This window comes from Nomascus leucogenys, chromosome 15 (assembly GCF_006542625.1).
Source record: "Nomascus leucogenys isolate Asia chromosome 15, Asia_NLE_v1, whole genome shotgun sequence".
Taxonomy (NCBI): domain Eukaryota; kingdom Metazoa; phylum Chordata; class Mammalia; order Primates; family Hylobatidae; genus Nomascus; species Nomascus leucogenys.
This window is the reverse complement of record NC_044395.1, coordinates 107519069-107531943: the sequence shown is the minus strand read 5'-3', so window position 1 is coordinate 107531943 and position 12875 is coordinate 107519069. Positions and strand designations below refer to the sequence as shown.

At 45.7% G+C, this 12875-nt stretch overlaps 1 protein-coding gene across 4 annotated transcripts in view; it reads left to right on the top strand.

Moving 5' to 3' along the window:
• MTCH2 (mitochondrial carrier 2) overlaps positions 1-12875 on the top strand; it is a 51397-nt gene that overhangs the window by 1963 nt on the left and 36559 nt on the right. For all 4 annotated transcript variants that reach the window (XM_030828879.1, XM_030828878.1, XM_030828877.1 and 1 more), the window contains exons 2-5: positions 1944-2028; positions 2190-2296; positions 11392-11418; positions 12231-12293. In XM_030828879.1, coding sequence (XP_030684739.1) covers positions 1944-2028; positions 2190-2296; positions 11392-11418; positions 12231-12293 — 282 coding nt within the window. The remainder of the gene's footprint in view (positions 1-1943; positions 2029-2189; positions 2297-11391; positions 11419-12230; positions 12294-12875) is intronic.

The following is a 12875-nucleotide window of genomic DNA, read 5'->3' as shown; positions in this document are numbered from 1 at the left end:
CTGAGGCAGGAGAATCGCATGAACCTGGGAGGTGAAGGTTGCAGTGAGCCGAGATCACGCCATTGTACTCCAGCCTGGGCGACAGAGCAAAACTCAGCCTCAAAAAAGCAAAACAAAACAAAAAAGAACCCACTACTCAATACTTCTCTGGGAGATGGGATTTTCTAGTGATGTTCAGAGCTCTTGCCCCCAAAACTTTGAATATTCTTAATTCTGATTTCACAACATCTATGTGTTGCCAAGTAGCCCAGGAGTTTTGGTGAAATTCCCAACTGCTCAGTTTTAAAAATAGTTACTTGGGCCAGGCAAGTTGGCTCACGCCTGTAAATCTCAACACTTTGGGAGCCTGAAACAGGTGGTTCACCCGAGGTCAGGAGTTCAAGACTAGCCTGGACAACATGGCAAAACCCCCTCTCTACTGAAAATACAAAAATTAGCTGGGTGTGGTGGTGGGTGCCTGTAATCCCAGCTACTCAGGAGGCTGAGGTACGAAAATTGCTTGAACCTGGGAGATGAAGGTTGCAGTGACCTAGATCGTGCCACTGCACTCCAGCCTGGGCGACAAGAGCGAAACTCTGTCTCCAAAAAATAAATAACTAAATAAAAATAAAAATGGTTACTTGGTAGCACTTTCAGGGAGCTCAGACAGGAGTTATTTATTTATTTTTGATACAGAGTTTTGCTCTTGTCACCCAGACTGGCATGCAATGGCACAATCTCGGCTCACTGCAACCTCCGCCTCCCAGGTTCAAGCGACTGTCCTGCCTTGGCCTCCTGAGTAGCTGAGATTACAGGTGTCCGCCACCACACCTGGCTAATTTTTGTATTTTTAGTAGAGACAGGGTTTCACCATGTTGGCCAGGCTGGTCTTGAACTCCTGACATCAGGTGTTCCGCCCACCTTGGCCCCCCAAAGTGCTGGGATTACATGCATGAGCCACCACGCCAGCCCAGGAGTTACTTAATAGGACAGATTAAGAGTCACGACAATAATCAAAACTATGTCCTACAGCATTCATTCTCTCAAGTATCTGTAGTGTTAAAAATTCTGGGTATATTGTACAAAGACCATGGTAACCATTAACTATATAAAATGGACTTCATTAGTTGTTAATGACAGCCTGTGTTTTTCTGTTTGTTTGTTTGTTTGTTTTTGAGATGGAGTCTCGCTGTTGTCGGCCTCGGCTGGAGTGCAGTGGCACAATCTCGGCTCACTGCAACCTCTGCCTCCCGGGTTCAAGTGATTCTCCTGCCTCAGCCTCCCAAGTAGCTGAGATAACAGGCGCCCGCCCGTACGCCTGGCTAATTTTTTATTTTTAGTAGAGACAGGGTTTCACCATGTTGGCCAGACCGGTCTCGAACTCCTGACCTCAGGTGATCCATCCCCCTCGGTCTCCCAAAGTGCTGGGATTACAGGCATGAGCCACTGCGCCCGACTGACAGCCTGTTCTTCTAACATGAAGTTAGCTTGTAATTCTTTCCTAAGTGAATTATCCAGCTATGTCTGCATTTGCCTTTTGAGTGTTTTGTCTAGGTTGCCAAATATGCAGCTGATGCTGGCGTAATGGATGTCTTCTAGTTTTGTTCAAATGTAAAATATGCCTTAGATTTTATGTAGAAGGTATTTTTGAGCCCCCTTAGTAAACTGTAGCTTTCCTAACACAAAAGTTCCCTTCTTTTTCAGTTTGATATTAGCCTATTTCAGCTACATGGTTTACGTCATAGAATTTGAACCAAAATGAAACTTGGAGTTTATTGAACTCAGTATTACCAACAGAAGAAAAACCTACAAGAATGATGCTTCATCATTGCCTCGGAAAACATATGCTGCATTTTTACTTGTGTTTAAAAATAACCCAAATTGTGTTCTTCATTCAAGACCTTGCAAGCAAGACATTTCTGGAAATGTTGCTTTAATATTGATATATTCCATTGTTTTTAAAGGTGGGATATGAGCCTCTTCCTCCAACAATAGGACGAAATATTTTTGGGCGGCAAGTGTGTCAGCTTCCTGGTCTCTTTAGTTATGGTAAGTGCCTTTGATTTATTTGGGTTTGCATGACGCTGAGGACTGTGATAGGCAGGAGCTGTTACTGAAAGAAAATATATAGAAAGCTTGTTTCTTTGAAATTGTAGTATATCCATTTCTCTTCACCAGAACTTGACAACATCTCTGACTTGTGTTCTTAGCTCAGCACATTGCCAGTATCGATGGGAGGCGTGGGTTGTTCACAGGCTTAACTCCAAGACTGTGTTCGGGAGTCCTTGGAACTGTGGTCCATGGTAAAGTTTTACAGGTAAGAGGAAAATTAAATCAGTCTTCCCATAGATTTTGCTTACCTGTTATGCATAGTTTGTTCTAAATAACAAGAGCAATGTAAAAGATACATTTATAACCCTGTCCTTTCTTCCTCTTGAAAAACATTTTCTTTTTCTTTTTCTTTTTCTTTTGAGATGGAGTCTCACTCTATCGCCCAGGCTGGAGTGCAGTGGCGCGATCTTGGCTCACTGCAAACTCCACCTGCTGGGTTCACGTCATTCTCCTGCCTCAGCCTGAGTAGCTAGGGCTACAGGCGCCTGCCACCGCGCCCAGCTAATTTTTTGTATTTTTAGTAGAGACGGGGTTTCACCATGTTAGCCAGGATGGTCTCGATCTCCTGACCTCGTGGTCCGCCTGCCTTGGCCTCCCAAAGTGCTGGGATTACAGGCGTGAACTGCCGCACCCGGCCGAAAAACATTTTCTTAAAATATCTTCTTTCCTGGGAAGCAACAGGAATTCCTTTAAAATGAAGTGGTTTTTTTTTTGTTTTGTTTTGTTGAGACAGAGTCTCGCTCTGTCACCCAGGCTGGAGTGCAGTGGCGCGATATCGGCTCACTGCAAGCTCTGCCTCCTGGGTTCATGCCATTCTCCTGCCTCAGCCTCACTAGTAGCTGGGATTACAGGCATGCGCCACCACGCCCAGCTAATTTTTTGTATTTTTAGTAGAGACAGGGTTTCGCCATGTTAGCCAGGGTGGTCTCGATCTCCTGACCTCAGGTGATCTGCCCACCTCGGCCTCCCAAAGTGCTGGGATTACAGGCGTGAGCCACCGCACCCAGCCTAAAGTATTTTATTTTGCTCTACATACCTTCTTTCTCTGACCCAGTCATTTGGAGCAGAAATTAAATACATGCACTTATTTGATCACCTATACAGCTCAGTTTATTTCTTCAAAGGAAGAAGGAAGCTGACTAAAACATACATTTTTTTTTCTGAAGTTATTTTCCTCTTATTTCTGGTGTTACCCTGGTAAAATATCTTTTATCAAAAACTTATATTTTTAAAAAAAGAATATAACTGGCTGGGTGCAGTGGCTCATGCCTGTAATCCCAGCATTTTGGGAGGCTGAGGCGAGGCGGGTAGATCACCTGAGGTCAGGAGTTTGAGACCAGGCTGGCCAACATGGTAAAACCCCATCTCTACTAATAACACAAAAAAATTAGCCAGATGTGGTGTTGCACACCTGTAATCCCAGCTACTCAGGAGGCTGAGGCTGGAGAATCGCTTAAACCCAGGAGGCGGAGGTTGCAGTGAGCCAGGATGACGCCGTTGCACTCCAGCCTGGGCAACAAGAGCGAAACTCTGTCTCAAAAAAAAAAAAAGAGTATAACAAAGTAAACATAAAATTGAGGGTAGTGGTTATTTGTTGGAAGATGGAGAGGAGGGACCATGTGTCTGGGATAATGACAGTGACTTTCCTTGGCTGGAACTGGTGGATCAGGCCTGTCATCCCAGCACTTTTGGAGGCTGAGGCTGGAGGACTGCTTGAGCCCAGAACTTTGAGACCAGCCTGGGCAACCTAGTGAGACCTCCTCTACAAAAATTAAAAAAAAAACACTAGCCAGGTGTGGTGTTACATGCCTGTGGTTCCCGATACTCAGGAAGCAGAGGGGAGAGGATCACTTGAGCCCCGTAGGTAGAGGCTACAGTGAGCTGGGATTGCACCACTGCACTCCAGCGTGGGTGACAGAGTGAGATTTTGTTTTGGGGAAAAAAAAGGATTTTCCTTGACCTAGATCATGGCTATATGGATGTTTGCCTTTTAATTATTTCTTATTTGGACGTTTACGTTTTGCGCCCTATTCTGTGCGTTATATTAAATATTTTTTTTTTTTTTTTTGAGACGGAGTCTTGCTCTGACGCCCAGGCTGGGGTGTAGTGGCGCGATCTCCGCTCACTGCAAGCTCCACCTCCCAGGTTCACGCCTTTCTCCTGCCTCAGCCTCCTGAGTAGCTGGGACTACAAGTGCCCATCACCACACCCGGCTAATTTTTTTTGTATTTTTAGTAGAGACAGGGTTTCACCATGTTAACCAGGATGTTCTCAATCTCCTGACCTTGTGATCCACCCACCTCGGCCTCCCAAAGTGCTGGGATTACAGGCGTGAGCCACCGCGCCCAGCCTAAATATTTACAGTTTAAAAGCCTCACCAAATTGTACATGAAGGCATGGCAGTTTACTTGTGGGAAAAGGGAGGGATGAGAGATGAAACTTCAGCTTTGTCTGTGGCACTTTATTTTAAGACCGCAAGGCCAGGCATAGTGGCTCACCCCTGTAATCCCAGGACTTTGAGAGATGACCAACATGAGAGGATGGCTTGAGCCCAGGAGTTCAAGACCACCTTTGGCAACATAGTGAGACCTTGTTTCAAAAAATAATAAAATATGTTAAGAAGGCAAGGCCAGGCGCAGTGGCTCATGCCTGTAATCACAGCAGTATGGGAGGCCGAGGCTGGTGGATGACTTGAGGCCAGGAGTTTGAGGCCAGCCTGGGCAACAAGGCAAAATCCCGTCTTTACTAAAAATACAGAAATTAGCCAGGCATGGTGGTGCATGCCTGTAGTCTCAGCAACTCAGGAGACTGAGGCACGAGAATGGCTTGAACCCAGGAGGTGGAGGTTACAGTGAGCCAAGATTGTGCCACCGCACTCCAGCCTGGGCAACAGAGTGAGACTCTGTCTAAAAAAAAAAAAAAAAAAGGAAGAAGGCAGGAGATGTTAAGCAAAAAAAAGGGCAAAATGTTAACATCGGTTTAGCCTTGGTGGTAGATGCATAGGTAAATTATTAATTCTTCTGCATGCTTGAGATTTTTTAATAAAATGTTTTTATTTTCCAAGTTCCCAAGAACTGGAAATCGAAATGTTTTTAAAACATCCAAGTTACTTTGTTTTTGTTTTTGAGACGGAGTCTCACTCTGTTGCCCAAGCTGGAGTGAAGTGGCACGATCTCGGCTCACTGCAACCTCCGCCTCCTGGGTACAAGCATTCTCCTGCCTCAGCCTCCCAAGTAGCTGGAATTACAGGTGCTCGCCACCACGCCCCACTAATTTTTGTATTTTCAGTAGAGATGGGGTTTCACCATGTTGGCTAGACTGGTCTCAAACGCCTGACCTCGTGATCTGCACACCTCGGCCTCCCAAAGTGTTAGGATTACAGGAGTGAGCCACCGTGCCAGGCCTGTTTTTTATTTCTAATGCTAAAGCTTGTAATATAATTTTGAATGTACGGATTTCTCATTTGCACCTATTACTATGTAGGTTAAACTGAATTAACCTTTAAGGAAGTCTTAGTATTTAGAACGTACTTCTGGAGAAAGAATTGTTTATAAAGGGCAATTCTGGTGTTTTATAAAGGTGTTTTGAATAAGAAGTCTGTAGCATTTAGAACAATCCAAGGGAAGTTTCTGCAGCACGAATATGATTCACAATGTAAAACTAACGGGTTTTCTAGTTTATTCTATTTCCTAGTGGTACTAAGGGTATGTTTTTTTGTTTCTTTGTTTTTTGAAACGAGTCTCACTGTTGCCGCAGCTGGAGTACAGTGGCACGATCTCGGCTCACTGCAACCTCCGCCTCCCAGGTTCAAGCGATTCTCCTGCCTCAGCCTCCTGAGTAGCCGGGATTACAGGCGTGTGCCACTATGCCCAGCTAAGTTTTTGTATTTTTAGTAGAGACGGGGTTTCACCGCATTAGCCAGGATGGTCTCGATCTCCTGACCTCGTGATCCGCCCGCGTCGGCCTCCCAAAGTGCTGGGATTATAGGGGTGAGCCACCGTGCTCAGCCAAAGGGTATGTTACTGTTTGTTTAACTCTCAAAAAATGTAGCAGTAGGCTGAGTGTTGTGACTCACTCCTGTAATCCAGCACTTTGGGAGGCCAAGGTGGGCGGATCACCCAAGGTCAGGAGTTTGAGACCAGCCTGGCCAACACAGTGAAACCCCGTGTCTACTAAAAATACAAAAATTAGCTGGGGGTGGTGGTGGACGCCTGTAATCCCAGCTACTCAGGAGGCTTAGGCAGGTGAATCACTTGAACCCAGGAGGCGGAGGTTGCAGTGAGCTGAGATGGCACCACTGCACTCCAGCCTGGGCAACAGAGTGAGACTCTATCTCAAAAAAAAAGTAGCAGTATTGGCTGGGCACAGTGGCTCACACCTGTAATCCTAGTGGTTCTGGAGGCCAAGGTGGCAAGATCACTTGAGGTCGAGAGTTGGAGACCAGCTTAGGCAACATAGGAAGAACCCCATCTCTACAAAAAATAATAAATAAATAAATAATTAGGCCAGGCACAGTGGCTCACACCTATAATCCCAACACTTTGGGAAGCTGAGGTGGGAGGATTGCTTGAGCCTAGGAGTTCCAGACCAACCTCTAGGCAACGTGGTGAGACCCCATCTCTATAAAAAATTAAAAAACAGAATTAGCTGGGTGTTGTGGCATGCACCTGAAGTCCCAGCTCCCCGGGAGGCTGAGGTGGGAGGACCACTTGTGCTGGAGAGGTTGAGGCTGCAGTGAGCTGTGATTACACCACTGCACTCCAGCCTGGGCAACAGCGAGACCCTGTCTCTAAAAAACTGTATATATATATAAACATAGCAACAGTTCCTGCAATCCTCAGTGTACTTTTTAAGGCTTTAACATAGCCCCCAATTCTAATGTTTTTTTTTTTTTTTTTTGAGACGAGTCTCTCTCTTTACCAGGCTGGAGTGCATGGCCACTCCCCCCCCCCCCCCCCCCCCCCCCCCCCCCCCCCCCCCCCCCCCCCCCCCCCCCCCCCCCCCCCCCCCCCCCTGGCACAATCTCAGCTCACTGCAATCTCCGCCTCCTGGGTTCAAGCAATTCTCCTCCCTCAGCCTCCTGAGTAGCTGGGATTACAGGTGTCTGCCACCACGCCCGGCTAATTTTTTGTATTTTTAGTAGAGACGGGGTTTCACCATGTTTGCCAGCCTGGTCTCAAACTCCTGACCAAAGTGCTGGGATTATAGGCGTGAGCCACCATGTCCAGCCTTTTTTTGTTTGTTTGTTTTGTTTTGTTTTGTTTTTTGAGGCGGAGTCTCGCTCCATTGCCCAGGTTGGAGTGCAGTGGTGCAATCTTGGCTCACTGCAACCTCCGCCTCCCAGGTTCAAGCTATTCTTCTGCTTCAGCCTCATGAGTAGCTGGGACTACAGACGTATGCCACCACGCCTGGCTAATTTTTTGTATTTAGTAGAGATGGGGTTTCACCGTGTTAGCCAGGATGGTCTCGATCTCCTGACCTTATGACCCACCCGCCTCGGCCTCCCAAAGTGCTGGGATTACAGGCATGAGCAGCCATACCTGGCCAGTTCTAATGTTTTAACACTTGATGAGCAAATCATGATTTTGTTAAAACAATGTCATGACCTAATTGGCTTGGATTTGACAAATATTTCTTCAGACTTCATCGATTTGAATTAAAGAAGTTTGAGTTAAAGAGGTTTTTCAGCCAATTCCTCACTTGGAAACTGATTAACCCTTCAGTCATCTTGCTGTTCTTTTTTGTTCTTGCTTTTTTAATCGAGTCAGGGGCTGCTATGTTGATCAAGCTGGCCTGGAACTAACTTTTTTTTTTTTTTTTTGAGACAGAGTCTCGCTCTGCTGCCAGGCTGGAGTGCAGTGGTACAATCTCGGCTCACTGCAACCTCCGCCTCCCGGGTTCAAGCGATTCTCCTGCCTCAGCCTCTCGAATAGCTGGGACTACAGGCGCGCACCACCACGCCCAGCTAATTTTTTTATTTTTAGTTAAGACGGGGTTTCGCCACGTTGGCCAGGCTTGTCTTGATCTCTTGACCTCGTGATCTGCCTGCCTCAATCTCCCCAAAGTGCTGGGGTTACAGGCATGAGCCACGGTGCCCAGCCTGGCCTGGAACTTTCTATGTCTGCCTCCCAAAGTGCTAAGATTACAGGCATGAGCCATCGCATCCAGCCTGTTATTCTTAATTTACTTGTCAGTCCTGTGGACTGAATCTGGAAGCATCATTTCAGGTGGCCCACGGGTCAGAGTGTTGGAGTTTTAGTGGGCCCATGTCTTTGGTGGATTGATTACTGATCTTTCTTTTCCAGCCACATTCTGGACTCAGTGAAATTGGTTTTTTTTTGAGATGGAGTCTGGCTCTGTCGCCCAGGCTGGAGTGTAGTGGCACAATGGCGGCTCACTGCAAGCTCTGCTTCCCGGGTTCACATCATTCTCCTGCCTCAGCCTCTCCAAGTAGCTGGAACTACAGGCGCCCGCCACCACGCCCGGCTAATTTTTTGTATTTTTAGTAGAGACGGGGTTTCACCGTGGTCTCGATCTCCTGACCTTGTGATCCACCCGCCTCGGCTTCCCAAAGTGCTGGGATTACAAGCGTGAGCCACCACGCCAGGCGGGACTCAGTGAAATTGTTACTGTTACTTCCATGAAATTTATATATGGAAAGGCAGTTGTCATCTAGCCAAAGAGGTTTATGTATAGACTTAGAGAAAAAGAGAAAGTACTGCTTGAGACTAAGTTACTTTATGTAACTGGAAAGTAAGACAAACTTGAGGTAACCAGGTACCCTGAATATGTTCCAAATGTAGTCCAGTGAAATATTACAGGGTTGGTACTAAGCATCCAAAGCTGTTTGTACAGTCAAGAAGAAGGTATATGCAGGTCTGAGAAAATTATTAATCTTTACAAGAAATAATTTTGTAAATTGAACAAGAATTAAATTCAGGAAATGTAGAAGACAGGTTAGATAATTATACCGATGGAGTAAATAACAAAGTATAGAAACAAGTGAAAATTTTTAGAGACCTGAAGCTATTAGAATTAATTCTAGACAAGGACCTGGAATTTGGCCAAAATACATTACTTTGCTTTATCTTTACATTTGTTCTCTTGCCTGTGACTTTTTTAAACACAATTCTTTTTACAAGAAAAAATGTTGTCCATTTTTAAAATCTGATATGGCTAGAAAGTAATAAAACTGACATTAAAAAATAAGAAAACAATAAAACTGGTTACACAAGAAGGAGCTCTCAATTGATAATTTTATTTTCACCTAGCTCACATTCTATTTCGAAAATACGCCACAAAAAATTCGTCTTGCAAGAATTTTTCTCTGGGCTCTGGCAGTATTCATGATCTCTAGAAGAGAAAAAAAAACCTCTTGCTTGTTTTAGAAACCATCAGATAGAAAGGAAAAAGTGAGGCGATTTCAGCTCTTCAGACTTAACATCAATTCTCTGTCCTTTTATGCAGGGAAGAAAAGAGTCTTGCCCTAATTTGGTATTGGTCGTGCCTTTTCCATGAGAAAAGGAACCCTGGGCTATGTTTTTACTAACTTATTTTCTGTTAAAACTGAAAGTTCTTGGCCAGGCGCGGTGGCTCATGCCTGTAATCCCAGCACCTTGGGAGGCCAAGGCGGGTAGATCAGCTGAGGTCAGCAGTTCGAGACCAGCCTGGCCAACATGGTGAAGCACTGTCTCTACTAAAAATACAGATGTTAGCCAGGCGTAGTGGTGGGTGCATGTAATCCCAGCTACTCAGGAGGCTGAGGCAGAAGAATCGCTTGAACCTGGGAGGTAGAGGTTGCAGTGAGCTGAGATTGAACCATTGCACTCCAGCAGTGAGCCGAGATTGCACCATTGCACTCCAGCTGGGCAACAAGAGTGAAACTCCATCTAAAAAAAAAACAAAGTTCTTGAATTTTCTTTTTTGTTGTTGTTCTTATTTCGTAATTATTTCTTTAAATTTATTATTTTTTTTTAGAGACAAAGTCTCACTATGTTGCCCAGTCTGGTCTTGAATTCCTGGGCTCAAGCAGTCCTCCCTCTTCGGCCTTCGAAAGTGTTGGGATTACAGGCGTGAGCCACTGCGCATGTTCCCTTTTCGTTTTTTGGGTTTTTTTGTTGTTTTTTTTGAGATGGAGTTTCACTCTTGTTGCCCAGGCTGGAGTGCAATGGCATGGTCTCGGCTCACTGCAGCTTCCACCTACCGGGTTCAAGCAATTCTCTTGCCCCAGCCTCCCACGTAGCTGGGATTACAGGCACCCACCACCACGCCCAGCTAATTTTTGTATTTTTAGTAGAGAGGGGGTTTCGCCATGTCAGCCAGGCTGTTCTCAAACTCCTGACGTCAGGTGATCTGCCTGCCTCAGCCACGCAAAGTGCTGGGATTACAGGTGTGAGGCACCATGCCCGGCCCCTTTTCTTTTTTTCTGAGATGGAGTCTTGCTCTGTTGCCCAGGCTGGAGTGCAGTGGTGTGATCTCAGCTCACTGCAGTCTTTATCCCTGGGGTTCAAGCAATTCTCCTGTCTGAGCTTCCCAAGTAGCTGGGATTACAGGAGCCTGCCACCAAGCCCGGCTAATTTTTCTATTTTTAGTAGAGATGAGTTTCACCATGTAGGCCAGGCTGGTCTCGAATTCCTAACCTCAAGTGATCCACCTGCCTCAGCCTCCCAAAGTGCTGAGATTATAGGCGTGAGCCACCGCACCCAGCCTACACTTTTCTTTTTTCTTTTTTTTTTTTGAGACGGACTCTTGCTGTGTCACCTGGGCTGCAGTGCAGTGGCGTAATCTTGGCTCACTGCAACCTCTGCCTCCTGGGTTCAAGTGATTCTCCTGCCCCAGCCTCCCTAATAGCTGGGATTACAGGCGTGTGCCCCAGTGCTCCGCTAATTTTTGTATTTTTAGTAGAGACGGGATTTCACCATGTTGGCCAGGCTAGTCTTGAACTCCTGACCTCAGGTGATCTGCCCACCTTGGCCTCCTAAAGTGCTGGGATTACAGGCATGAGCCACCGCACCTGTCCCCTTTTCTTTTTTCAAAGAAGAGTTTTCATGACCATTTGCTTTTCTTCCAACTGACCGATATGTTAAACTTAGCAACAAGTTTATCTTAGAGATCCATATTTCCAGTTGATTAATGAGTAGAAGTTAACTGAAGATTTGCAGCTTAAAAAAAAAAAAAAAAACAGAAAAACTTTAAAAAAACTTCAGTTAATTTACTTTCTGTCAGTAGAGTTTTCATTTTATGTCTTCCTTCACATGACACTGTAATAACCCTAATCATCCTTTTTCTTTTTTTCTATAGCATTACCAGGAGAGTGACAAGGGTGAGGTATGTTGGAGCTGATTTCTAAGTATGAGGGCCTTTCCCTTGCAAGTTATTATTGCTTTTGGGGCCTCTTTTGGAGAAAAGCCAAGTAGTCAGTCTCCTATTCATCTCAGTGAGTGTTGTCCTATGGGGTGGCCACCAGTTTGGACAGTTCTGTTTGAAACCATCAGGATGGCTGGGCGTGGTGGCTCATGCCTGTAATCCTAGCAGTTTCGGAGGCCAAGGTGGGAGGATCACTTGCATCTAAGAGTTTGAGACCAGCCTGGGCAACATAGTAAGACCCCTTCTCTACAGAAAATCAAAGATTAGCGGGGCCTGGTGGCACATACCTCTGTATCTCAGCTACTTGGGAGGCTGAGGTGGGAGGATCACTTGAGCCCAGGAGGTCAAGACTGCAGTGATCCATGATCACATCACTGCACTCTGCCTGAGTGACAGAGCAAGACCCTATCTCAACAGAAATAAAAACCATCAAGATCGGCCGCGCATGGTGGCTCACGCCTATAATCCCAGCACTTTGGGAGGCCGAGGCAGGTGGGGATCATGAGGTCAGGGAATCGAGACCATCCTGGCTAACACGGTGAAACCCTGTCTCTACTAAAAATACAAAAATTAGCAGGGTGTGGTGGCGAGCACCTGTAATCCCAGCTACTTGGGAAGCTGAGGCAGGAGAAGCGCTTGTACCCAGGAGGTGGAGCCTGCAGTGAGCCGAGATTGTGCCACTGCACTCCAGCCTGGGCGACAGAGCAAGACTCTGTCTCAAAAAAAAAAAAAAAATCATCAAGATCTCTATTTTCTTTGATTTTGATTTCCAGGAGTTAGGACCTGGAAATGTACAGAAAGAAGTCTCATCTTCCTTTGACCACGTTATCAAGGAGGTAAGAGATGAATTACATCCTGTGCTGTTTGCCTAGATCAAACTGTGGTGTTGCGACTATGGAATCAGAATCATCAGGCCTGTGTGTTCAGTGTCTGTTCCCAAATGAAATTAAACCTTCAAGTTAGGGCTTTACTACATATATAACATTAAAAAGAGAGAGGATCAGTGCTTGCTGTTCAGAATAGATGCATTTCAAGAAAACTCATTTTGCCCACACATTCCATCTTTAGAATACTGAAAGTCTTCTAATAGTGTTGAAAACCTCAGGAATAAAAGTGTTAAAATAGGCCAGGTGTGGTGGCTCACGCCTGTAATCCCAGCACTTTGGGAGGCCAAGGCAGGAAGATCACTTGACCCCAGGAGTTCGAGACCAGCCTATGCAACATAATGAGACTTCCTCTCTACAAAAAATAGAAAAATTAGCTAGGTGTGTGGTGGCACATATCTGTAGTCCCAGGTACTCGAGAGGCTGCGGTGAGAAGATGACTTAAGCCCAGGAAGTTGAGGCTGCAGTGAGCTATGATTATGCCACCACACTCCAGCTGTGTGATAGAGCAAGACCTTGTCTTTAGAAAAAAGT